Below are 27,659 nucleotides of genomic sequence, written 5' to 3' on the forward strand. Positions count from 1 at the left end.
TAAGGTCACCTAGGAGACACATCTGAGTGTGCCTGTAAGTGAATTTCTAGACTGGGTTAATTAAAGTAGTGCAATACACCTTAAATGTAGACTGTGACATTCCATGGGCTAGAGTGTCAGGCTGAATAGAAAGGACAGGGTGAATACCAGTCTCTCTCAGCTCCCTGACTGAGGGTCCAATGTGACCAAGTGCCTCAAGGTCCCACCCCGACTCCTTCCCTGCTATGATGGACTGTACCCCAAAATCTGTGAACTCTCTGTCAGATATTTTGTTGCAACAGCAAGAGAATTAACTAAATACCTCACCTTTACAAAAACAAAACAAAACAAAACAAAACAAACAAGGTCTCTCTATAGACTCCTATTGGCCTAAAACTCAATGAAAGAGGTGGATGTCTATAGGTGGATGTCTAACTCTGCCTCCCAAGTGCTGGGATTAAATGTGTGTGCTACTGTGTCTAAGAATCACCTTTACTTTTAAGCTTTTGTGCTATGTGCAGGTATAATCTCTAAAAATTCTTAATTAAAAATTACAGTCTAGAAGGATTAAAATACACACACACACACACACACACACACACACACACACACACACCACAACACAACACATTTTGGCCCATTCTCTGTGCTAAGTACTTTAAAAACAGAAGAAAAGATACATGCACAGAAGGATGGAGAATGACTTCAGACAACCCATCTTCTAAGGGAGAAATTTCTGCTATTGAGTAAATAATGTGTGTCTTCCCTAAGTACCAGTTTCCTGTTATGTGTAAAGCCAGGTGTTAACCCACCTGCTAGGTTTCCTTTTGACATTGGCCATTAAAAAGTTATAAGCCAAACTTGTGTGCCACTCAGTGCAAGATGGCATATTTCCATGGCATGTCCCTAAATCCTAGGCATTTGGCATTGGCCTTGTCTTGGGATCTGCTCCATACTGCTGTAATTGGTTTGGTTTTCCACCATTTTCTAATGTTGGTCCTTATCCTGTGTTCTCTGTTAAGCCCCAGAATCATTTTGGTCTATGGTGAGTGGACAAGTAGAGAAGCAGGGAGAAAAGGAGAGGAAGAAGGGGCTAGATATTGTAAAGCCATGTGTGACTTCCTAACTAAGTTGTATCTTGTCTTTTTAAACTCTAGCACCATGAAATTGGGAGTCCTCTTTGTGATGGTCTTCATGCTCTCAGGTAAGCACTGTCTCCCTGTGTGAGTTCCTCTCCTTCCGCTGTCTCCCAGTGAGTGGAACCACTGCAAGCCCAGGCCTGAGTGTTGGTGGGGTTTTCTCTGCATTGACTTGAGTTGCCTAAGACTCCGTAGCAAATAACTTTTCTGGAGACCAAGGAAGGGTCAGGATCGAGACCAGGTGTCTCTAATCTGGTCATTCCCTGCTCTTCCATGAAACACCCAGGGTCTGGACACACAGCAAAGATTGAGTGTCCCGTCCAGGGCTCCTGGAGGGCTACGGAAGGCCATTGTCATGAAGCCTCTGACTTGACTCCACAGGACACACTCTGGCCTTTCTGTCCCCGTTTCCAGTATTCTCAATCCCTTGGGAAACAGCTGGTGGGCTTTAAAAAGCTTCTTGCAGCACTGCTTCATGCCCACACCCTTCTCCCTTAGCCTGTGCCCTAGTTCATACTAGTCACGCTCTGTGACCCTGGACCTCCAGCTCTCATGCCTGTCATTGCACCATGAAGCTAAGGAAGCTGCTGCCTCAGGGTTCCTCCTTGCACAGATCCCCCTTTCTAACCCTGTAAAGACTCCAGGAGGGCCCTAGCACTTACCATGTCTTGTGACTTGGTAAGATATGGATAAGATAATGCAGTTAATTAAGATTACCCCCTCCCACGAACGATGACAACCCCACCCCCATTACAGTCTCCTCTTGCTGGGTGACATTTTGCATTTGAATTGTGTGATCTTTTTCTTGCTATTTTTTTTCCATTTTTTTATTTGAATTAGAAACAAGATTGTTTTACATTTCTATCCCTCTCCCTCCCCTCCTCCCCTACCACCCCACAACTAAAACCCTATCTATCACATAACCTTTCTGCTCCCCAGGGAGGGTGAGGCCTTCCATAGAATGTCTTCAGGATCTTTCATATCCTTTGGGATAGAACCTAGGCCCCGTGTATCTTGGCTCAGGGAGTATCCCTTTATGTGGAATGGTCTCCCAAAGTCCACACCTATGCTAGGGATAAGTACTGATCTACTACAGGAAGCCCCATGGATTTCTGAGGTCTCTCACTGACACCCACATTCCTGGGGTCTGGATCAGTCCTGTGCTGGTTTCCCAGCTATCAGTCTGGGGACCAAGAGCTCCCCCTTGTTCAGGTCAGCTGTTTCTGTGGGTTTCACCAGCCTGGTCTGGACCCCTTTGCTTATCACTCCTCCTTCTCTGCAACTGGATTCCAGATCAGTTCAGTGATTAGCTGTGGGTGTCTGCTGCTACTTCCACCAGCTGTTGGATGAAGGCTATAGGGTGGCATATAAGTCAGTCATCAATCTCATTATCAGGGGAGGGCATTTAAGGTAGCCTCTCCTCTGTTGCTTAGATTGTTAGTTGGTGTCATCTTTGTAGATCTCCAAACATTTCCCTAGTGCCTGATTTCTCTTTAAGCCTAAAATGTCTCCCTCTATTATGGTATCTCTTATCTTCTTTTCTTCTATTCTTCCCCCAACTCAACCTTTCTGCTCCCTCATGTCCTCCTCACCCCTCCTCTTCTCCCCTTCTCATTCTCCTAGCTCCCTCTCCCCTCCCCCCATTCTCCCAATTTGCTCAGGAGATCTTGTCCCTTTCCCCTTCTCCAGGGGATCATGTATGTCTTAGAGTCCTCCTTGATACCTAGCTTCTCTGGCGGTGTGGATTGTAGGCTGGTAATCTTTTGCTCTATGTCTAAAATCCATATATGAGTGAGTACATACCATGTTTGTCTTTTTGTGATTGGGTTACCTGGCTCAGAATGGTTTCTTCTAGTTCCATCTATTTGCCTGTGAATTTCAAGATTCCATTTTTTTTTCTGCTAAGTAGTACTCCATTGTGTAAATGTACCACATTTTCTCTATCCATTCTTCAGTTGAGGGGCATCTAGGATGCTTCCAGGTTCTGGCTATTACAAATAATTCTGCTATGAACATAGTTGAACAGATGTCCTTGTTGTATGAATGTGCATCTTTTGGATATATGCATAAGAGTGGAATTGCTGGATCTTGTGACCAACTGATTCCCATTTTCCTGAGGAACTGCCATACTGATTTCCAAAGTGGCTGTACAAGTTGGCACTCCCACTAGCAGTGAAGGTGTGTTCCCTTTCTCCACATCCTCTCCAGCATAGACTGTCATTGGTGTGTTTGATTTTAGCCATTCTGACTGGAGTAAGATGGTATCTCAGAGTTGTTTTGATTTGTATTTCCCTGATGGCTAAGGATGTTGAGCACTTTCTTAAGTGTTTATCAGCCATTTTAGATTCCTCTATTGAGAATTCTCTAGTTCTGTACGCCACTTTTTAATTGGATTAGTTGGTATTTTGCTGACTAGCTTCTTGAGTTCTTTGTATATTTTGGAAATCAGCCCTCTGTCAGATGTGGGGTTGGTACATATCTTTTCCCATTCCGTGGGCTGCCGTTTTGTCTTGCTGACTGTGTCCTTTGCCTTACAAAAGCTTCTCAGTTTTAGGAGGTCCCATTTATTAATTGTCAATCTCAGTGTCTGTGCTGCTGGTGTGATGTTCAGGAAGCAGTCTCCTGTACCAATTAAAGTTTAGATTTGTAAGGCCTCCCAGGACTCAGCCCTTCCCTGCCCACTGCCCTTCTTTGGGATGCATCTCTAAGCAGCTGGCTGGAGACCCCCCCATGCATCCTGCAATGCAATGTTGCTTTGTTACTGTTAGCCCACCCTTTCCTGTTACTCATTTTCTCCACCTCATCTGTCCTGGAGGCTATCTCAATCTTAATGACAGGCAGACAGGACAGCTGAGCTTGCAGTGTGCCTGAAGCATCTGCAGGCCACCCTGACCACCTGGCCTCTGATTAACCAACTCAACCACAAAACCACCTCCTCCATAATTGTCACACAACAGCCTCTAGGCCACTGTCCTCAACCCTGGATGGGTGAGGAGGAACTGGGCATTGTGAAAAGATAGTCCTTCAGACCTCAGCAAATAGACACAAGCCTTTTGTGATTTGTGGTTTCTGCTTAGCACCATAGCTTGCTGAGGCCACCAGTGTGAAGTCTACAGGTGTTCACCATCAGCAATGTAGGTGAGAACAACAGCTTTCACCTGCCAGGGCCAATGACCTGGATTCTCACCTGTGGAGGTGGAAAGGCAATGTTTACACACACAAATATCAGGGGTGGGGAGACAAAGATAGGTTGTGCATGTGTATGCATGCGGGTGCTCGTGTGTGTGTGTGTGTGTGTGTGTGTGTGTGTGTGTGTGTGTGTGTAGTATACATATGTGTGTGCATACATGTTTGTGCCTGTATGTGCATGTGTATGGCTGTGTGTGTGTGTGTGTGTGTTGTGTGTGTGTGTGTGTGTGTGTGTGTGTGTGTGTGTCTGTCTGTGTGTCTGTGTGTGTTCAGGTACAGTGCTGAGCACTTTATAAATAACAATTCATTTAAAAATCCCAATAACTTGCTGCATTATTATTCCCCATTTTAAGACAAGGTCCCTAAAGTACAGAGAAACTTAAGTAACTGACCTAAGATCAACACACCTCCTAATGGAAGAGCCCAGATTCATACCCAGCAGTACTAGGTTGAATATCACTAATGTGTGATTCAGGCTATTTCTCCTGCTCCCGAGGCAACTACACGTGGCAGGCTCTGTGTTTTTTGTTTGTTTGTTTGTTTGTTTTTTCTTTTTTTGGTTTTTGGTTTTTGGTTTGGTTTAGTTTGGTTTTCTTTTTTGTGACTCAAATAGCTCTGATGGATGATATCGCTTCAGCTTCGTTCTTTCTTGATGACAAGTTGCCTCCTTCATGTCCTCCTCTTTCCTTAAACCACACCTCAGATGTTCAGATGTCCTTAAGGTTTAGGTCTTAGCCCTCCCAGTGACAAGCCTAGCTTTTATGACCTGGAAGAGAAATGTCCTGGTAACAAATATTCAGTAACAGCTTAACCCAGACAGCTTCCCTGCCCTAGACTTTCTGGCTCTGCCCTTTGAAAGTGAGCAAGTAAACCTGAGAAACCTGTCAAAACCAAGGGCAGGTGTTACTTCATTTTTGACCTGCTTTGAAACTGTGTGGAAACTCCTAGCTCCTGTAAAGGGAGGTGATGATATTGAAACTGTAAGAGAAAACAAAACAAAACAAAACAAAACCAAACCTCATGGATGATAACCGATTGGGGATGTATGTGAAAAAGATATGTGTTGGGGAAGAACAGACTTAAAGATGGTAGGAAAACAGCATCAACCACCAAAAAATGAACTTGCCAGTTATTCCTTCACTTATCACGAAAAGCAATGATAAAACCGTCACCATCCATTTTTCAACCTTTCATTTTTTACTATCTTAATCTTTTTTTTTTTTTTTTTTTGGTTTTTCGAGACAGGGTTTCTCTGTGTTTGGAGGCTGTCCTGGAACTAGCTCTTGTAGACCAGGCTGGTCTCAAACTCACAGAGATCCACCTGCCTCTGCCTCCCGAGTGCTGGGATTAAAGGCGTGCGCCACCAACGCCCGGCTATCTTAATCATTTATAAGTATACTTCTCTAGTTTGTCTTTCTGAAAATTACAAACATGTATACAATGTGTCCTGGTCATATCCACCCATTCCTTTCCTCCAACCCCTCAGTCCCCCCTAAGATATCTCCCATCTCCCTCTCAACCTTGACTATGCATACATGGGACAGCTGAATCTACAACCCTAATCCCCAAGGCCCATCGAGCATCACCAGAGAGAGGAGGGGTGGGAAGAATGTAAGAATCAGAGGAGGAGGGCTGTGAACCGCTGGTCTCTGGACATGACATGGCTGTTACACATGTGAATTCACAGCGGCCATGGTTATATGCACAAGACAACCACGAGATCAAGAGAGTTAAAAGTTCCAGCAAGGAGCAGGAAGGAGCTCATGCCCACCCCTAGCTGAAGAGCTAATGGTGGTGGATGGCTACTGAGTGAAGGCCACTATCCTTAGTGTGGGGACATTGGTATCTATGTCCCAATGGATGGCCCATATGATCAGCACTAAATGGACTTAGAATGTGTTATTAAATTAAAAGCCACCATTTTTAAATGTAGAAGAAAAATCTATTTTAACTTAGTTTGTCTCTCCTCTCAGGGCACACCTCTGCTACCTGAGCTAGGGAGTAGAAACCTATCACAGGGCAGATGCAAAGAGAGAAAGAAAAGAGATGAAATCGGCACTAATTATCCACAGGAAAAAATTGCAAGGCTGGGTAATTTATGAAGACAGATCAGACAGGGGCAAAACAGTTCTGCCCCCTCCCTACACCTTTCACATCTTCTTTTTGCCTACAAATGAGATACTTTTAAAGTCATCCCTAATTAATTAGTAGACAAAGGACGACCTTGTAGTGTTGGTTCTCTTTTTCCACCTTTATGTGGATTCTGGACATTAAACTCAGGTTACCAGGCAGGTGAAGCAACCTTCTGAGCCATCTCACTTGCCCTTCCCTCTAGCGACCATCCAGCCCAACTTCAAGTAGCTATAACTACAGGTACTCGCACCATGCCTGGTCCAGTTGGACATTTGGTAGTTTCTCTCCTTTTTTCTGAGGGTTCTCCAGGTTCTAGGGTTCTTATTCCACCTGAACAAAACTTCTGATTCAACATCAAACCTGGAATGGTAGTCTTTCCTCACTTAAAGATGTGCATGAATCAGTCTCGGACTCTGATTCCATGCTATGGAAAAGCCCGCTGCCTTCCTCCAGATTTTTTGCAAGTTCTGGCCTGGATGGTGGATGAAATAATGTTTATGTGTTTGCTCTAGGCTCCTACTTCTTGTCACTGTTGACTGGTCCTGAAACAAGTACCTGGGGGTCAACTAACAGTTCAAACCTATTGTGCCCAAAGAGTCACTTTGCTAGCCACTGTCCCGGGGCCATTTCAAATGTAGCAGTGAGTGCCTTACCCTAGTCATTCACTTTTGGTGAAATGTTTTTAGTGGATCCTAGAGAGAATGAATGAGCTGCCGGACAGGAGGAGGGTGGTTGAGAAGTAAGATGGAATTGGTAAGAAAGAGCAAGCCCTCAGTCTCCTAAACCCCAAGAGAGCAGACTCTCTTGGAAACAAACAAGACCTTGAGACTGTAGTTTATTTTTGCTTTCCGAGAAAAGGGATCTTAATTCTGGTTTCTAAATATAACCTGTGATTTGGCTCCCTTGGTATCAAAAATGTTTGTGGCATCAAAGGCCAACTTCACACTCATTAAAAGATCTTAATAGGCTTTATTCGATCATTCTAGTTTTGCACATCGCTCCATCCTTCGAGTTAAGATAAGCACCCCCAGGGCTGAGCAGAAGAGATTGGTTTCATGGATAGAGAAAGGCTGAAGCAGAAAGCAAAAAAGGAGTTGGTCATTTCAATGGTACTTTCCTGTAAGGTGGAGACAGAACAGCAGAAAAATAGCAGACTAGGTAACATCAGATTGTTTTGTGTAAAGATGTGTGGTAAACATGCACTCAGGGAACCACACTGTCATATGGAACAGCTAGTTTGGAACATTTGGATGTCTCATTCTCTGAATCTCTTGCAAGATCAGGTAACAAGCTGGCTTGGATTTGGTGGCGTGGAATGTTGGCATAGGTAACCCTGTTTTGATTTTTCTATCCATGGAAATGAAAGCACTTATAACCCTTCCCGTATGGACCATCCTTGCCTTGTAAGGCGGAAACATAAAAGATAATGTCCCTAAGGTCTCCAGGCAAGTCGAGATTCTTTTTCTGATAGCCCTTGTTTTTTGCTTAGTAGGCACCCACCACCCTAGGCTATAGTACCTCTGAATCTCCCAGGCAGCATCTGTGTGTACTCTCTTGGGCATTTCCTGCAGATAATCAAAAGGATGGGATGGTGGTGAGTAGAAGAACCACTCTTAGAGATAGGGGAGGAAGATTCAAGAGGAAGAACAGTGTATCCCTTGCTGTCTAAGTCATAGCATCCAGCAGACCATTGGATATGGCATCTAGGACTCCAGTGAAGTCTGTGGACTTCGGAGAAACGTCTGTTAGGTTATTGAATCCATAACAATCTTTCAGCAGTGGAATCAATGGGCATCCGGAATGAATCCCAGCCAGAACAGACACATTAACTAGGAAGTAAGACTGAGGAAGTTCATTCCAAGAAGGCTGGATGCCAAAACTGAGCTCCTTTAGGTAGAATGGTCAGACGGGGTAGGTCAGAAAGAGCAAGAGGCTGCACTTGTGGGTCTGCTAACATCTTTTATCAGGAAAGCTTCGGGAGAGATGGGAGTGAGCGGTGCAGAAGGAAGCTGTTTCTGCTCACTAGGGGGAATCTAACTCTAACTGAAACGGAAAGCAAGAGCAGAGCGACCAGTTTGAGACAGGGTGGTAAGACTGGGGGCCACATTCAGAGAGGTCGAACTTCACAAATTTCAAATGTTGCCCGTCTGTTCAATGGAATTGTTTCCTCTAAGGTGCCTATCCACCCAGTTATAAGATCAGCTCTATAGACCCAAAGCAGGTTCTTCAGTATGACTTCTACTAAGGCAAAGGGGCATATTTACTGGCCTTACTGGTGAGAAATAGTAAAAAGCTGTATTATTTCTTTGCTGTTCAGTATAAGAGCCATTAGCCATATGTGGTTCATTAAACTTGAATGAATTAAAATTAAGTGAGTTGAAAAAATTCCCTTTCTCTCTCCAGCACTGTAAAAAATAATCTGGTTTCTCGGTCATATTTACTATTTATCAAGGATTCAAGAGCCACAGTGGCCGGGCGTTGGTGGCAAACACCTTTAATCCCAGCACTCGGGAGGCAGAGGCAGGCAGATCTCTGTGAGTTTGAGGCCAGCCTGGTCTCCAGAGCCAGTGCCAGGATAGGCTCCAAAGCTACACAGAGAAACCCTGTCTCGAAAAACCAAAAAAAAAAAAAAAAAAAAAAAAAAAAAAAAAGAAAGAAAAAAAAAAAAAAAAAAAAAAGAGCCACAGTGACTTCTGGTTACCACATTCACAGTGACTTCTGGTTACCACATTGTTCAAAACCAGACAAGAATGCTCTCATCTCAAAGCATTCTTTGGGGGAAATAATGCAGTGAGGGGTCAAGACTAAGGCCTAGGAAAGCTCAAGTCCCAATGAAACTGAAGAGCACATATAGAGAAAGTGATAGTGAAACCTGGAGGACTCCCAGGTTCTGTGTAGAGATGAGTGTGTTTGAGACCATGATCTGAGGTGCTGAGCCTCAGGTGACACTGCTCGGAATCATGTCACAGGAGATGGAAGGCTTCTGAACTTGTCTTTGTGGCTGATGAAGTCAAGCAGCTTTGAAACAAGGTAATCAGCAGATTCATTGTTGATGCACAAACTGTTAGGTTATCTTGGCACTTATGTTGAAAATTGGTTAGAAAGAGCAGCCTTGAATATAATACCAAAATCCTCCTTGAATGAAGAGATAGTGACCAATAATTAATGGTTCACAACAGAAGGTTAGATAAGTTAGACAGTCTAGATCCCTCTGAAGTGGATAGTGGCTGCGCAAGGTCCTTGATGAAGCTAGCAGTGTCTGGGGGCCACATGGAGTCCTTTGGGTAGAACCAGATTTCATGGAAAGAACATTTAAGAGTATATTTATTGAAGAGGTTCATCTATAATGGAGTCTAGTACAATGGAATGGGGCTTCCAGCAAGCCTAGAAAAGCTTTGAAGGAAGTTTACAAAATGAAGAAAAAACTTGGAGTGTAATAAGCACAGTAATATGAGGAAGAGATGATGAAAGCATTACCCGAGTTTGGGGTAATGACCAGGGAAGACTGGTATATTGGTGGAGCCACAGACTCAGAGTTCTCAGATCATCGGCTCCATGTGGCACTCAGATGGTATCTTTCTGAAAAGGCCCTTTAGTATTCTTGATCTCTATTTCCTGGTTGGGGAGATGTATGGCTGAATTCCTATGTGCCTAGCTCCTGACATCATCATAGCAATTGGTTACAAGTAAATCTACACCATGTCTCTTGCCCAAGTGTTAGAGGAAGGAAGGATTCTCAGTGCTTTCCACCAATGGAATCCCAGGGAGTTCACTTGCTTAGAGGCCCCACGTTCTGGGGACCGTAACAGTGGAGGCCTGAAGCCACTGGGAAAAAACAGACCTTGTGTCAAATCTTCCCTGTATGGTCACAGTTAAGAAGATGCTCCTTCCTGGTCCAGAGTGACATCAAGAAAACAAGAGTCTTGTGATGAGCCAAAGCATGTAGACTGTGAAATACTTTCAGTTCCACTCAGAACAGCTACAGAGTGATTTCCACCCCTTTGGGAGTAGAAGGGTTTTGGAGAAGGTAGAAATGAATGTGTCCAGTCATCACCTTTGATTCCCCCACTTTCCCAAATAGGAGTTCTTGGTAAAAAATGCAGATTCTGGTTCAGATCTTGGGTGGAAGCAGAGAGTCTAAGTTTCTGAGCAGCCCTGATGAGGCCAATGGCTTTGGTCTGCTTTATATTTGTAGATAGAGAGGGAGCTTCAGTGAAGAGGAAGTCCCAGTTATCTTTCGGAGAAGGGGCCTGGGTTGGAGAAGTCCCACTTGTCATTAGTAGACAGAGTGAATTAAAAGAAAAGTAGGAGCCAGGCCTTTAATCCCAGCACTTGGAGGCAGAGGCAGGCAGAGCTCTGTGCATTCAAGGCCAGCCTGGTCTACAAAGCTACACAGAGAAACCCTGTTCAAAAAAAGAAAAAAGAGAGAGGGGGAGGGAGGGAGAGGAAGGAAGGAAGGAGAGAAAGTAGGTACTGTGAGTCTCCATAGAGGAAAAAGAAAACCTGTATGTCAAGAAGATATAAGAAACGGAGGGCAGAGCTGGGTGTTGGTGGCTCATGACTTTAATCCCAACACTCGGAAGGCAGAGGCAGGTGGATCTCTGTGAGTTTGAGGCCAGCCTGGTCTACAGAGCAAGTTCCAGGACAACTTCCAAAGCAATACAGAGAAACCCTGTCTCAAAAATAAAAAAAAGAAAGGAAAAAAGAAAGAAAGAAATGGAGGGTGAACTCATTTCCAGTTCAAGAAAAATCGACTGATGGTTGAGCAATAATGCTACATCAACCAATAGCTGGTCAGTGCTTCAGCTGCCTGCTTGGTTTCTCTATTAGATCATCTGCCCAGAATCACACAATAAATTAGCCCCAACCCAGAATGTGTCCTGCCAACACTAACCCTCGCAACATTATGAACATTTACAGTAGGTGGCACTCTTGCCTCTCATTTAAGAGATTAACAAAGGTGTAACAGATGACCAGATGGTGTAAATTGTCCTTAGGTCCCATTTTCACTGTCGTGGGAACCTGGTGATTTCCCTCTCCCTTCCAACCCAGATATGCACACTGCACTTCACTGGTGCCTGGAGTATCCCCTGAGACCATTGGCAACCCTCTTGATCATAGGTTCTCATGGGGTGGTGTGCAGGCTTTGCCAAGTGCACACCCCTGCTACATGTCTATTGATGTCCTATTTGAAGGGAGGCCCACTGAGCAGGTCAATTTATTTTTTCCTGCACCGCAACACTTTGAGTGGGACTCTTCTCATCTCCTTCACCTTCTCTTCCCTCCCTTCCTACAATCCTGGATGATGAATGGCTCTTTATGCAGAACCTTCTCCAACCTTCTCCCAGTGGCAGCATCCAATTTGATGTGAACCAGTAACAGCACACTCGCCTCACCTTTCACCCCTCAGCTCCCTCTATTTACTTTCCTTTCTCAGTCTCCGGTAACTCCGTGATCCAGAAAAAAATGTCCTACAAGTTGACTTATGCCAGCATGTCCTTTCTCTGAACTTTTCCATCATGTTCCTTTGGGCTATAACAGTTCCCAGAGACAATGAAACCTGGGAGTTGCAAGTCAGTTTCTCTGGGGTTTCTCCAATAAGGCAAAGCACCTCCTCACCTTCCCACCTACAGTTCACTCCCAACATTCTACTTGTGCTCCTTAAATGCTCTGACCACCACAATCTCCCAAGAGTCACTCCTTTTTTGTTTTACAATAGCAAACCAAAAAATAAAAGGAATGCATGAGCATGGGAGGGTTTAGGGGATGGCACAGCAGTTATGAAAGCCTGTAAAAACCACAGTGAGGATGGTCAATATTCTGGTTTAGAAACCTACAGAACCATAGTGCGGGAGAGAATACTAGAACATTACTTCAGACCACCTCCTTAATCAGGTGAGAAAACAGACACACAAATGTTGCAGTCTGCACAAGTGGACAGTGGAGCAAGAATAAAGGTCTAATCCAGATGTCCAGCATGGATGCCCAGTTCTATACCTTAACATCCAGCTGGAGGCCAGATGCTGTGTTGGGAGAACAGAATTTCTTCCTTCTTGTTTCCTCTCCCTTAATTCTCAGTTTTTCTATTTTAGATGCTGTTTCCATGAAGACCCAAGCTTATTTCAATAGGACTGCATACCTGCCATGCCCATTTACAAAAGCTCAGAATATAAGCCTGAGTGAGCTGGTAGTATTTTGGCAGGACCATAAAAAGTCGGTTCTGTATGAGCACTATTTGGGCAAAGAGAAGCTTGATAACGTGAATGCCAAGTACCTGGGCCGCACAAGCTTTGACGGCGATAACTGGACTCTGGGACTTCACAGTGTTCAGATCAAGGACATGGGCACGTATGATTGTTTTATACAAAAAAAAACACCCAAAGGATCAGTCATCCTCCAGCAGACAGAGACAGATCTGTCAGTGATCGGTACGTGGTCAATGTTGTGTTCAGATCGTTGGCCTGCTCACCTGCAACTACAAATGAGCAGAGAAACATTGAGGCTGGGGATTTGACAGGATTGGACAAGAAGAAGACAGCCATTTCTAGGAAGTCCATTTGAAGATAATGTGGGGTCTGAGGGTGGGGAACTGAAAGCCCTTTGTGTTTCAATGGTTTGCTTCCTGGGGATCAGTGAGAATTTTCTTTAGAGACAAAATAGAACTAGCTGAACAAAAGTAACGCAGCTAGATGAGAACAGTGGGCAATGTGGCTATTGCATCCATTTTCTCCTTTAGTCTAAGATTTCCTCACCCACAAAACCTGGTCTGGAGGCTGAGAGATGACTTGGTGTATAAAATGACTGTTGCACAAGCATGATGACCTGAGTTTGGATTCCCAGAACCCATGTAAAAAGTCAGTGGCACATGCCTCTAACCTCAAAACTTGGAGGTAGGGAGTGCAGCCAAGACAAGAGGATCCCTGATACTGTTAGGTCAGCCAACCTAATAGAATCAATAAGTTTCAGGTTCAGTGGAAGGCTACCTTACAAAATAAGAAAGATGGAGAATGATTGAGGAAAGACATCTGATGTCTACCTCCACATGTGTACACACACTTATGCACACATACACAAATCAATTTCACACCTTAACACACACACACACACACACACACACACACACACACACACACACACACACACAGGAGTGCACACAAAGAGATTGTGGTCTGGAGCTCCTACCAAAGGTGGCAGCTGATGAGGGCTTTCCTTTCAACTTTGCATAGATTGCTTTTTTTGCTGCCCCAACCATGAGCCCAGCAGACTGCCCCAACCATGAGCCCAGCAGACTGCCCCAACCATGAGCCCAGCAGACAGAAGGGAAACAATCCACTGAACAGAACCCACAGACCAACAAACCAGCTTCTCTGTTTCACCAAGCTGTAGAAAGCCTGCATGTCACTATAGACTTTTGAGACTGGCATACAGGCTATCATTTGAGTGCATAATTTATTAATTTTATAGATTCTGTAGAGAAGTTTGTAACTGCCACAATAGATAGGATTCAGGACACTTCCATCACAATGAAAAATTCCCTTCAGGGTAGTTCCTTTTGGAGTCATTCTCTTTACCCAGAGCTGTTGTTTGGGTCTTAGAGTTTTGTCATTTTGAGACTATCATATACACAGAGCCAAATGTGTGTATTTAACCTTTAAGACTGACTTATTTTACTCAGAAAAATGCTTCTTGTGTTTCAGCTGAGTGTATCAAAAATTTGGAAGCTTTTTTTTTAATTGATGAGTTACATTTTATTGTTTATCCATCCAATCACTGAAAGACCCTGGCTTGCTTCCAGTTTGAAGCTGTTACAAATCAAGCTGCTGTAAACATTCAAGAGTCAGCTTCTATGTGGACCTACTTGTGTTTTCCTGTGGACCTAGTTGTGTTTTTCCCGGGTAAATGCCTAGGAATGCTACTGCTGGATCCTGATGAGTTCTTAATGAACTTGGAAAAGGCAGAACAACACCTTTTGAGATGTAGCCTTTCCTCCTAGAACGGATCTTTTCTAAAAATCACATAATCAAACAGGCAAAAACAGCCATAGAACACACTCCCCTTGAGTGCAATGTGATTCAAACAAGGCTGCTAAGTCAGTGTTCCCAGTGTATGGCAGGCACCTTTGGAGAAACAGTGTGTTTTAGGCAGGGCACAGACAAGATTTTAAAACCAGTTGTCTATTTGTTACAATGTGTGTTACTGCTACAACTTAACCAGTGACTGCAAAGGTGTTGCTGATGAAGCCAAATAGAATCTGGTGAGCCTCAGCAAGCATCAGCAGGATGTTCAAGAGCATAACAATATTGCAAAACTCAAAGAAGTTGACATGCCAATGACTTCTATTTTAGAAACAATACATTGCATTAAATTTTTGATTATGAGTCTAGCCTTTATGAGTCATCTCTCCGTCCCTATATTGAATTATCGGTCAGTAGATAGAATCTGCAAACACCCTAGTAACTATGGGAGAACAACAAGAAATTTGACTGGCTAAAGGCATACTTGTCAGGCCCAAGACCTATGTTCCAGTGCATGTCAGCCCTGAAAACATGGGTGAAAATAAAGATGAGAGAGCATTGAATTTGCCCCCAGATGGATGAATCCTTATAGCACAGTGGTTCTCAACCTTCTTAAGTTGTGACCAGGGACCTAATACAGTTCCCTGGGTGGAGAGTTGAAATGCTTCCCTGTGGGAATGTAGGCCAGATAGTCAGACCAGGTCTCCACTTAGACTCCACTTCTTGGAATAGTGGTTTCACTCTAGACCTTGGTGAGATAGTGTCAGCTAGCCTGTTTCTCAGTGAGCACTTTCTTGACTTAGATAAAGAGTTAAGTGGGTTTCCTGAAAGATAAATGTAGGTTTATCGTGTGGCCCTCACTATGGGCTGAGACCTACACCTTGAGATTCCCAGGTGAACCCCAGTCAGGGGATTTGCTGTTAGTTATTTGCCATCCTTTGTAAATACATTTAGACTGACTGCATCTCTATTCTGCTTCCAGCTAACTTCAGTGAACCAGAAATAGAATTTCAGAACATAACAAGAATTTCTGGCATAAATTTGACCTGCTCATCTAAGGAAGGTTATCCAAAACCTACAAAGATGTATATTTTGGTAACTAATTCAACTAATTCAACTAATGAACACAGTGGTGACATGGAGATATCTCAAGACAATGTCACGGAACTGTTCAGCGTTTTCATTAGTCTATCTGTTCCATTCCCGAACGGTATGAGCAGCGTGACCACCCGGTGTGTTCTGGAAATTGAGTCAATGAAGATTTTCTCCAGACCTCACAATATAGGTAAGGCTGCTTCCCAAGACTACTTATTTCACCGGAGTTACATGCAAACCTTTTAGCCCAACCATCCAATGTTCACTGCTTGCTGGGAAACTTCCCAGCAGGCCACTAGAAAGGATCCAAATAGAAGGCTGTTGCTACCTCTGTATGATCCAAGGCCCAAGAGTTTACGAATCTGGGCTACACTTGAAGAAACATGGTTTTAGCCCTGAAACTAACTCAGACTTTGGAGCTATTCTTGGGTGGAGGATGATGAGATGCTGTAGCCAGAAAATAGAAGATATCGCCTAGCAAGAAGCCTTCACTTGAATAAAATAGACACACACACATATGTCCCGTATTTATACCTGTGCCCCAACAGTACTTATTGTGCATATGGAATCATTCTAGGCATTGTTGATTATAAAGCTGAAATCTCAAAGATGGAAGATATCTTCTAGTTCTTGAAATTCTTCCAGGAAAATAAGAACTCCATGATATACATATATGATAAACTGAATTTTAAGATGAAATTCAAGTCTAAATTATAGTTCGTGGGAACAATTGCCTAAATTTAAAACAAAGTAATAATCAATTCTGTGAGCATTTAGGGGCTAGCAAGATCTCTGAAAGTCAGGTAAGTCTTCTAAAGGCACTAGGGCTTTACCATACTTTAAAATGGATTGTTGAGCTTGGTAAATATGGTGAGAAAAGGGACAGAGTTCTAGACGAAAGACCCTCAAATTTGCAGTGACTTTCTGCACAGAGAAACTATGAGGTAGCAAGTGTGTCCAGCTGATGAGAGGGCCACAGTGATCCAGCTGTACCCAATAAGAAGCAGGAAGTATGCTCGAGACAGACTGGGTGAAGGCATGCTCGTAGCATATTCTTGATGTGTTTTGGCTTCCATGCTGATGGAAAAAAGTATTGAAACTCAGGGCCAGCTTAGTCCCATTGAGAGCTAATATATGCCAGCACTCCCCTTTGAGAAGCAACCACTCCTCCTAGAATGAAGGTGCCCTGTACCCAGTTGACCCCCATTACTGTTTTTCTGAGCCTGATCTCATCCCCCAGCCATCTGACTTCTATTTCTGTGGTCCCTTCTCCAGCCCATTCCCTATGATGCTCCTTCTGGTGGCATCCATCCATCTACCCATCCATCTCTTTCTGCATCCCCTGGTTTTGCCTTCTCCTTACTCAGTAACTCAGCCTACAAACATACCCCTATAAATATCCCTAGTCTAGTCTAGTCTAGTCTAGTCTAGTCTAGTCTAGTCTAGTCTAGTCTAGTGCCCACTAAACTAAACTAAACTAAACTAAACTAAACTAAACCCACTCGCTCTCCTGATACTTGTTTCCTGTTAGTAAAAGATGGGGTCACCCAGATGTCCTTGTTGCTTCTACTGCAATATTTCCTAGCCATCTAGAGGACACCCTAAGTAGTGCTTGAAGCTCAGCACTTTCATGTAGCCACCAATATCATGCCTCCCCCACCATCCTTGTCTACAAATAAGCAGGGACTAATCAACATGATACACTCATTGTGGCTCACCTCTATTTGTCAACCGAATAGAACTTCCCAGGTGCCACCTTCAGAAATGCTTCAGCTCTGGCTCCCTCCACAAAAGGGCTTCCGTCTCTGTGACCCCAATCTGTGCCTTGATCAGAGATAGGTTAGCCACTGAGTCTCTGAGTATCAAAAGGTGGAAGTCTTCCAATAAAAACCATAACCCTCCTTTATTGGAAATTCCAAACAGGTTGAAGTGAAATAAACAGGGACACACTCAAAAGGTATTAAATATAGTCCACATGTCAACAATTCTTTGCCTTATTATTCTAGGAACAGGACGTGTACCTACAAATTGTAGCTAAACTATGGGAGATTTTTAACCCTAATTTTAGTACAATCTAGGCTTAAATAAAAGAACAGTTCCTTTCAGTGTCTATAAAGTTAGCCACTCAACTTTCCATCAACTTTCCAGACTGCAGTTAGGCATCCCATTTTAACAAGTAATTCCTGGCCTTCAGGATATGATTCTCCTGAGAATGAGGAAATACCAAAGGTTTTCTAACAGAGGTGGCACACCAGAAGGCAGGCTGAGGGATCCTTGGGCTACCTCAATGGAAATAATAATCAAACACTTTGAAGTAGCTACCCATGAGAAGGTTGTTCTATTTGCCCAAGTGAGAGGTGATCGAGAGACTGACTTCAAGATGATGGTAGATGGGGGACCATTATCAAGGAGTTTTCCAAGCCTCCTGTTGTTGATTTCAGTTTCCTAGATCCAAGGAAATGGTTGAAAAGAAGGGAGAGGGGAAGGAGGGAGGGAGGGAGGGAGGGAAGGAGGGAGGGAGGGAGGGAGGGAAGGAGGGAGGGAGGGAGGAGGGGGGAGGGAGGGAGGAGGAGGGAGGGAGGGGAGGGGAGGGAGGGAGGGACGGAGGGAGAAAATTTACGCCTTTCATAAATGAGTTTCTTACTGACAGAAAACTTGCAATGATTTCTAGATCTTCCAGAGTTCCAATCTGTTCAAAAGGAAATGAAAGCCTGGATTGCAGGAGTCATCATCATCGTCGCTGTTCTGGGTGTCATTGCATCTGGGCTGTTTTACCTATACTGTAGGAAGCCAGAGCAGCCTGGCATCTCTTAGAAAGGTAACAAGTGTGTTTGTCCTGTCTGAAGATAACCAGTTAAAGTTTGTTTGTAACAAACATACAAGATGAGGGGGTAGCTTGGCCGTGCAATGTTACATAGCATATACAAGCTAAGTTCAGTCTCCAATACTGAGGAAACAATGGGGTGATGCTTAGACATGCATATCCTGCCCTTTGCATACATTCAACTCCCCCTTGTCATTTCTTGCCCCCCAATCACTCACACCAATGACCCTCTTTCTTCCTGACATTTCTCTTCCTTTCAGGAGATAGATGACTGGTAGATCCTGCATGAGAGAAAACACATTATAATTGTCTTTCTGCATATGGCTTATTTTGCTTATCATGATGACCTCTATTCATTTCCTTTAAAAATGTCTTAATTTTGTTCTTAACAATGGTTCAATAAAACTTTAGAGCACATATATATGTATGTATATAACTCATGTTCTTTTTACTCTTTTATCTGTTGATGGTTCTGTGTTTTGGCTACTGTGAATAGTGACGTAACAAACATGGCTTCTGTGCCAATATCTTGGTGGTGTGCAGACTTAGAATTCTTTGGTCATATACACAGGAATCATATAGATGTGTCACATGGTAGTTCTATTTTTAGTCTTTTGAGGATCCTCCTTACTAGTGACCAACCCCAATTGGCATTTTCACAAACGGTGGGTAAACCTCCTTTTTTCCTTCCATCCTTTCTGTCATTTGTTTTCCTGATGACATCCATTCTTGACTGAGGTGCCATGGAATCTTGTAGTAGTTTTGAGTTGTATTTCCTTAACAGCTAAGGATATTACATAGTATGTGCATGTGTGTGTTTATGTATTGGCCATTACTTTGAGAAGTGACTCTTCATTTATTAATTGGGTGCTTTGGGGAGGTTTCTTTTGTGTTATAGTTTTAAATTTCTATTTTTTTTGTTGAAAATCTCCTAAATGTACAAGAGACAATGTTTGTTGATCATATTCACTCCTCGTTCCCTAACTTCAATTCTCCTAGATCTCCTCCCATCACCTCCCCCAAAGTCTGTCCTCTTCTATTTTATTGACTTACTTAATGCACTGAGTTTAATTAGAGTATGACGTAGGCATGGGGTCCTCCACTCGTGCAGGGCACAGACAGCTATCTACATTGCCACATTCCCAAGAATAAGCAGCTCTCTCTCCAAGCAGCCATCAACTGCTAATAGCTTTTCAAGTAGGGTGGGGCCTCGGAAGCCCCAGATGATGAAAATTTTGACTGGCTGGATCTTGCACAAATCTTGTGTAAGTTAACATAGCTACTGTGAGTTCATAAGACAGTGTCTCACAGCCCTGCTCCCCATCCACTGGATCTTATATTCTATCTGCCTATCTTCTGTGAAGTGCCCTGAGTCTTGGGGGTTGGAGGTCAGATATAGCTGTCTCACTGATTGATAAATATTCAAAGTCCCTTATTTTCAGCACTTTGGACAATAATGTGTCTCTGCATTAACCACTACCCATTACAATAAGAAACTTCTCTGGCCAAAGTTGGGAGCAACATAACCTGTGGATATAAATGTAAATATTTAGAAGGCAGTTTGATAACATAACCATTTAAAAGAACATCATCAATAGATTCTCCCCTAGGGCCTGTGACTTCCTCCATCCTGTTTACAGTACTAGGCATGAATTTCCTCTAGTAGAGCAGACCTCATATCCAGTCAAGGGATCAGTTGGTAATCTCCATAAGAGTCTTGCCACAGTTTGCACTGGTGGTTATATTTGGTCTGGAAAGTGGGTGTTGTAGCATGCAGGGAGCAGCACTAGAGGAGACCATTGGTGGCTCTTCTCCCCCAACAGCCTTTGGAGCACCTTCTAGCACTATTAAAGCCATCTGTCAAGGAGAAAGTTTCTTGGGAAGTTCAAGATTGATTTCTCTGTGTCTTGCAGCTTAAGTTTGAGGTGTCTTCAGCAACAGAGTCTTAGCCATCCAGGTCTGATGGGCAACTGTGAGCAACAGCAATAGCCTGTGTTGTTTTGGGTGTTCCTGGGCCTCTCTGATGAATTTCTTTATATCACGCAGCTTTGGGGGCTTGTTTCTCCTGGAGTTTATTCACATTCTCTTTGAGTTGTCTGAACATAGCTATAATTATTGGAACCGTTGGTCAGGTCTTCCAGGCTGTTTTCATTAGAGGAATACCTTATGTGGGGAGGGGGGGGTCAGTGATTTGTGCATGAGATGTGCTGTCTGTCGTCTTGTTTTTTTTTTTTTTTGTGTTGCTCTTTATTCTGCACTGGGACTTACATATCTGAAGTGGCTTGTTGGTTTACACTTCCTTCCCTTTCTTTCTTTCCTTTGATTTGATTTTTTTGTTTGTTTGGTTTGAATTCTTTTTGGTTTATTGTTGTTGTTGTTGTTGTTGTCATCTTTGTCTTTGAGGGGAAGCCAGGATTTCCTGCTTGTTCATGTGGCTATGAAGCCGGTGCTCCTGAAGAAAAGAAATGGGGTTCTTCATGTATTTTAGATATGAATTTTCTGTTAGATGTACAGTTGGAGAGACTTTCTCCCATTAAGTAGCTATCTCCTCACTCTGTTGTTTGCTACGCTATCCAGCAGTCGTTTAGTCCTGTGCAATTCCATTTGTCAAGTCATACTATTGCTTCCTGAGTTAGAAGAGTCCTTTAAAAAAGTCCTTGTCTGGGTCTTATCTTGGCTGTTTACCCTATGTTTTCCTCCAAAGCCTCAAAGAGGGCAGTTTGTCTTAGTTAAGGCCTTCACCCATTTTAAATAGATCTTTCTTTACAAGGTGAAAAATGGAGATCTAGTTGTAGTCATCTAGATGTGGCTATCTCGTTCTCTAAGCACCATTTATTCTTTTGTTGTTGTTGTTTATGCTTTAAATCTTTATTTTCAGTGATGTTTCCCACGCCCGACCCTCAGATCTGCTCTTGAGAACTATTCCTGAATAACAAACTGTCTTCCAAATATGTACAGACAACAATCCATAGTATTTTCCCTGGTATTTAAAAGCTTGTGACTCAGAGACAGTGTACACCTTGGACCTTCATGTTTTCCATATAGCTTTCATAGTAGAATGCTTTGTTTAGATTTTTACAAGGTAGTTTACTGTGAAATAAGCTTTGAGACAGTTTTCCTTATTATAAAGAATACATATTCATTTACAAGTTAAGGAAGAGGTACACAAAAGAGAAGAAATAAGTATCTTTTAAAGGGAACCTTTCCTAAAATGTTGGTAACAATGTTGGTGTTTTGGGGGTATATCAATAATATTGTAGGAAGCATTTTATCATACAATGCCAAAATGAAAAGGCATTGAGAAGGCATTTGAGAAGGATTTTAAAGGTTAAAAATGAAACTACTGACATAACTTACAAATTTACTTTAAAAGGCAAAGTACAACATATCTTTTTCTCTATGTTTTTGGCTCCTTTGAAAAAATAGGTGCCTATAACTGCATCTATAGGGCTAATTTCTGAGTCCTCTTTTCTATCCAATTGGTCTACATACCTAGCTTTGTGCCTGTATCATTTTGTTTATGTAACTGTGGCTAGACAGTGTAATTTGAGATGAGATATTGTAACATGGTTCAGCTATTTAGGGTCTTTTTTACTTCTATATCAATTTTACAATTTGTCATTGGAATTTTAGTGAAATTGAATTCATTCTGTATAGTGTGCTTTTGGTAATATATCAATTCTTCACATTTTTTTCTGTCCACCTGTAAGCATGGAAAATCTTTCCTTCCTCTAATATCCCCTTTCATTTCTTTTTTTTTTCTTCAATGCTTTAAAGTTCTCATTATAGAGGTCTTTTACCCTCTGAGTTAGACTTATTCCTAGGCTTGTTGTTGTTTGGTTTGTTTTTTATTTGTTTTTTGCTATTGCCAATTGAACTCAGGATCACCTCAAACTCATAGAGATCTGCCTGCCTCTGTCTCCCAAGTGCTGGTATTAAAGATGTGCGCCACCACCACCTGGCAAGACAGTGCCTCTGTTATTTTTCCACCATGTACTCTAGGCTAGCTGTCCATGAGCCTCTGAGGATTCTCCTGTCTCCACCTCCCATCACCCCACAGAAGCATTAGGGCTGCGAATGCTCCTGCTGCATGTCTGTCTTTTACAAGGCTTCTAGGAATTTGAACTTGGGTGCTGGTGCTTACACAGCAAACACTTTTACACACTAATCCATCTCCCTAGCCCTTGATGGCCCTCCTTATGCCTTATCTACCTTGTCTAGTAGAGTGGTTTTCCACAGGATTTTTAAATTTTGATTCATTGGATTTTCATTTCCAGCATTTCTGTTCATTTTTTTTTCCAAAATCTGTTTGCTTGTTGAATTCCTCATGTATGCTGTTGACTTTCTTATTTGCATCCTGAGTTGATTTCCTTACATCATTTGTTTATTTGCTCTGCCTTCTTGGAGGTCACAAATCATTTTCACAAGTAGACTTTAAAATTATTTGCCCAGCTGTTGCAATATCTTTGTGTTCACAAGTTAAGGAGCTGTGGTCTTTTGCAGGAATCATGTTACCTGGCTTCCTCCCATCTCTTGTGCTTCCATGTTACACTGTGACATCTGTTGGGATATGTATCACTTCTGATTTTATTTAGGTGTTTGTTTAATGAGCAGCTTCCCCTTGAGGGCTCAATCTCCAATGGTGCTTAGAGAGAAAATTAGCCATAGAAGTAGAAGCAATTTCTAGAAGGGATTGAGCTGTTTCCTAAGTTTGTTTTCACAGTGGAATGATCAACTTGCAACCAAAACAAAGGAGAGATGGGGCAAAAGAGAAAAAAAATGTTTCTTTCACCATAAGGCAACCAGAAATATTTGAGGCTAGATAAGGAAGTCAAGCTTGATGTACGTACATGCAAGAAAGATGTCTGAAGGGGATTTAGAGAAGCTAAATGTGTGTGTAAGATGGTGACATTAAACTACATCATCAAAAAGGCTAAGGCATCAGAGTATAGCAATGTGACACATGACAATGAGTTTGGTCAAAGAAAGGCTCCTTGACATCTCCAGGAGGGAGACATACCATGGAAAAGCAAACTGTGTGGATGTAAGAAGCTCATGAACTTGAATTCTGCAGTAAATATCCTTGCTTTGTGGATTTTTCTGGTCTTGGCTGTGATAATAAAATACTGTCCCTTTAAAAGCTTCTGCTTCCTATATCTAAAATTTAAATTATCTTTAAAAAAAGATTTATTTATTTTTGTTTTTATATGTATGAGCATTTTCCACACATGCATGTATGTGTACTAAATACCTCTTTCATTCCCTTAGAGGCCAGAAGAGGGTGCCAGGTCTCAATAAAATAAAGTTACAGGTAGCTGTAAGCTGCCATGTGGGTGCTGGCAACTAAATCAGCACTTGATGCTCTTAACCACCGTGTCACCACTCCAAAATCTCCATATGTTATCCACATGGCAAAAATTTACGTGAGCCACAGAAATTTACTCAGGTAGGTTAGACAGAAGGAAGAAGAGGCAGCATATGAGATATGGGGAGAGCTCAGTCCATCATTGTTGGCTTTGTACTTGGGAAAAGAAGGCCATGAACCAAAGAATTTGGATCGCTTCTGGAAGCTAGAAATTGTCCTCACTTGACAGTCATTCTAAGAACTGAGGAGTTCAGTTGTACAACTCAAAGAACTAATTCTGCCAACAGACAAATACTGAAGCAGTCATGAGCCATCCTCATTGACAACTAGTAGGAATATGACATTAATCCACTTCTCAGAGGGGACAGCCTTCAAAGTAACTAACCCGGCATTAAAAGTCCTGTCCAGTGTTTGTTCATTGTGTCTTGGTTACATATATTTATCCTATTCATTTAGGCCATTTAAATGAATAAGAAGGAAATACCAAGTCGATATAAGGGGTTTTCTACCATGTCCCTCCCCAAGATTAATAAGAAAGAAAAGGCAGGAGAATGTGTAATTCTGAATTATTGTTTTCATCCAATTTGAAATTATACTACCAGTTTGTCCATTTGAGGATTAGTTCGACTAAAAAACAAAAATTATGTAATAGTGCTCATGAAGCCAAGTTTTTAGTTTGCCCCCTACAGCAAAATGAAAAGAGTCTTGGTTTTCATAGTCACAATGTTTTCTTTAAAATAATTTATTTATTCTTATTTTGTATACATTGGTGTTTCCCCTACATGTATGTCTATGTGAGAGTGTCAGATCTTAGAGTTATAGACAGTTGTTAGCTGCCATGTGGGTGCTGGGAATTGAACCAGGGTCCTCTGAAAGAGCAGTCAGTACTCTTAATCGATAAGCCATCTCTCCAGCCCCATCACAATGTTTTTTAAGCCTAATTTTCATATTGTAGCTCCAGCTAGCACAGGACTTGCTATGTAGGCCAGGCTGTACTTAATCTTACCGAGATCTGCTTGCCTCTGCCTCTTGAGTGCTGAGACTAAAGGTGTGTGCTACTCTACCTAGATAATTATAATTTCTTAAAGGACAAGTGTCTTTTCCAAAGTGTCTCGTTTTTCATCAATATTTAAACAGGAAGCTCGGTAGAGTTTAAAAACTGAAAGTTAGTGATCCAATCCCATTTCCACTTCAAAATACTGAAGTTATCATCCATTCCAAAAGTGTGGGTCACACGTTGTGTTTCCTGATTGTTGGCTTTCATTTTTAAAACAGGGGCTTTCTTGTAATTTTGCTGACTTTGCCATGGTATGAAAAGATCATTTGATTATTTTCTGTTCTGTATTTATCTGGGATACTCTACCAGCTATAAAGCACCATGATCTTTAGAGGACTTTGGGCAATGCTAAAATCTAGTCAGATTTAGAAAGTATCTAGAAACTCGCATAGGAAATAGCTCAAATGCCTCTGTTCCTTTGCATTGCTGTAACAAGATACCAAAGGCTGGCTGTCATAAAGAAAAGATTTATCATAGTTGATGGTTTGGGACTGAGAAGCCCAAGGTCAGGCAGTCACTTCATGCTGCATTATCACGTGCAGATTGCATAGAGTGGCGGGAACACATGTAAGAGCCATGTATATGGATACACATGTGTGCAGAAGAAAGACTAAGGGAAGGAGCTGGCTTCATAACAACCTGCTTTTACAGTGCCAGTCCCAGAGACCCAACTCACTCCCAACCAGTACATACTAATTCCCCCAAGTTGGTTCCCATGACCAAATTTCCCCCAACATGGTTACTCTACTCGTCTTTGCCTCCACATTGTGCCTCCAAGCACATGAACCGTAGGAGCTAGGCATCAGCATCAAATAAACCAAGAATGCTTAACCTGAGAACAGCCTAAGAAGGATAGACAGTCTGCTCTCAAATATCCAAAGGAGTAGCTGTCTCCAACTGCAAAGATCAGATTCAACACTGCAATCCAAACTGCATCTCTGCAAGGGAGGATTATAAAATATGAGGATATAAGAGCAGCCTGTCTGAGCACTCTTGAAATTATATGGGAAAAAAATGACTTCTGCTTCCTCCCAACTGCCTCATGAATTGCTTCCTGCCACAGACAACTGGAAACCAGACAAAATGAGAATGAAACTATTGTTTCGAGATGTTGGGCATCAGCAACAGAAAAATGTAACTGTAATTAAGAGAAGAGAAAAGGTGACATTGTAATTGCTCACAGCTTACTGCCTGTAGTCAATGGCCAAGTCAATAATCAACACTGAAGGAAGTGAGATTCCTGATGCCCTAAATTAGGAAAACAGATCAAGAAAGTAATCCCAAAAGAATCCCATTTGAACACAGATGCCAAAAATCTTAACAAAATAAGAAATTAAAATCTACTAATATAGTACAAGTATGCTACACTATGATAAAGTAGAGCATATTCTAGGAAGGTAGGAAAGTTGAGCATTCAAAACCCAAGGAGTGATAGTCATTAACAAACAGACTAAAAGAAACCCATGTCATGGCAATGGATACAAAAAAAAGTTTTGATGAAATTAATACCCATTCATAATTTTAAAAGAGAAAGAAAAACATTAATGAACTAGGAATTCAAGGGGAATATCTGAAACCCACAAAGGACATCTACCAAAATCATTCTAATAGCATCATAGTGATAAAGGACAAATTGTTCTTCCCCTAAGACTGGGAGGAAGGCAAGGATGCCTATGGTTACTGCTTTTGTTCAGCATTTTGCTGGAAGTCCTAGCCAGTGTGAAAAGACTCAAAAGAGAAAGGCTTGCAGATTGGAAAGCAAGGACAAAAAAAGAAGAAGAGTGGGGCCAGGTATGGTGATAAAGTACTATAATCCTAGCACTCAGATGGTGGAAGCAGGATTGAGTTTGAGACCAACCTAGGCTACATAGTGAGACTCCTTTCTCAAAAAAGAAACATCAATCTTTCTACCAAAAAAAGTTTAAATTTTGTTCATGGATATACCACCATGCAGATGGCTATATTTAAGTATGCACACACATAAAAGAGAAGTTACAGGAAGTGTTCAGGTAGACTATAATCCAGGCTGAGTCACTAAACCATCAGGGTACTGTGGAATGGGTCCTGTGTTTTCCATGGATGCCAAGGAGAACAAGCCCTGAGTCTCTGAGTAGGACAGGAGTACTAACAAACCTTCCATCAACCTGGAGGAATTTGCACCCCAATTCGCATCAGCAGTAAATCCAAAGTCGGGAACTTTGGAAATCTAGTTGCCTGGAGATTTCCTACTTTAGCCTGTCCATGCAACAATTCACACATGGTGTTATTTGACTGCACCATATAGCTAATCCATCTATGTGTCAGCATCGTTGGGACTGAATACTTTCATCCATCTTCTAAACCTACTTAGATTTCACAACAGAATCTCTTTTCTGGTCATTAAAAGATGGGTGAAAAAGGGTGTGTTAATCCCATGCCCCTCCATTTCAATGAGGACACCGATAGGTAAGGGTGAGATTACATCCAACATTAGAACTTGGAACACACCAAAAGGGGGGGGGCTTTACCTTGGGGTTGCAGAGAAGTCCTTCCCAGCCCCCAGTCATAATCTCTCTGAGACCCAGGATTTTGAAGCCTCTTCATGTCCCCTCTTTCTATGTCTATGAGGAATACAGCTTCTGAAACTGTTTTTGATCTCTTTCAGAAATCAAAATGGAGAGTGAAGGGAGTGAGAAACTGGAAAAAGGTGAGTCCCAACTGCAACACTGTTGGAAGAGATTTGATCCCCCAGTGTCTGCCTGTAACTCTCACAGGCTTTAACCTGAAGCATGCTGAGACTTACAAAAAAGCTAATGGGGGCAGGGAAGACAGCAAGACAAGGGAGAACATGGAGAAAGTGGCTCTAAACAGTGGCAGTGTCTAA

The 27,659-nt window shown here is 42.3% G+C and overlaps 1 protein-coding gene across 1 annotated transcript; it reads left to right on the forward strand.

The window, feature by feature from the left end:
* The first annotated feature begins 1,140 nt into the window (after window positions 1-1,140).
* On the forward strand, window positions 1,141-27,659 carry Cd86 (CD86 molecule). Its single transcript, XM_035444124.1, has 5 exons — window positions 1,141-1,183; window positions 12,533-12,868; window positions 15,438-15,740; window positions 27,441-27,482; window positions 27,550-27,659. The coding sequence occupies exons 1-5, from the start codon at window positions 1,141-1,143 to the stop codon at window positions 27,657-27,659; spliced, it is 834 nt and encodes a 277-aa protein (XP_035300015.1).

The sequence above is a fragment of the Cricetulus griseus genome, chromosome 4 (assembly GCF_003668045.3).
Source record: "Cricetulus griseus strain 17A/GY chromosome 4, alternate assembly CriGri-PICRH-1.0, whole genome shotgun sequence".
Lineage (NCBI taxonomy): Eukaryota > Metazoa > Chordata > Mammalia > Rodentia > Cricetidae > Cricetulus > Cricetulus griseus.

Bases quoted from the DNA above. Each gene is read 5' to 3' on its own strand.
- Cd86 (XM_035444124.1), top strand. From the start codon at position 1,141: ATGAAATTGGGAGTCCTCTTTGTGATGGTCTTCATGCTCTCAG. The intron at 12,869-15,437 runs GTACGTGGTCAA...TTCTGCTTCCAG, and splicing joins GACAGATCTGTCAGTGATCG to CTAACTTCAGTGAACCAGAA. The intron at 27,483-27,549 runs GTGAGTCCCAAC...TAACTCTCACAG, and splicing joins GAGTGAGAAACTGGAAAAAG to GCTTTAACCTGAAGCATGCT.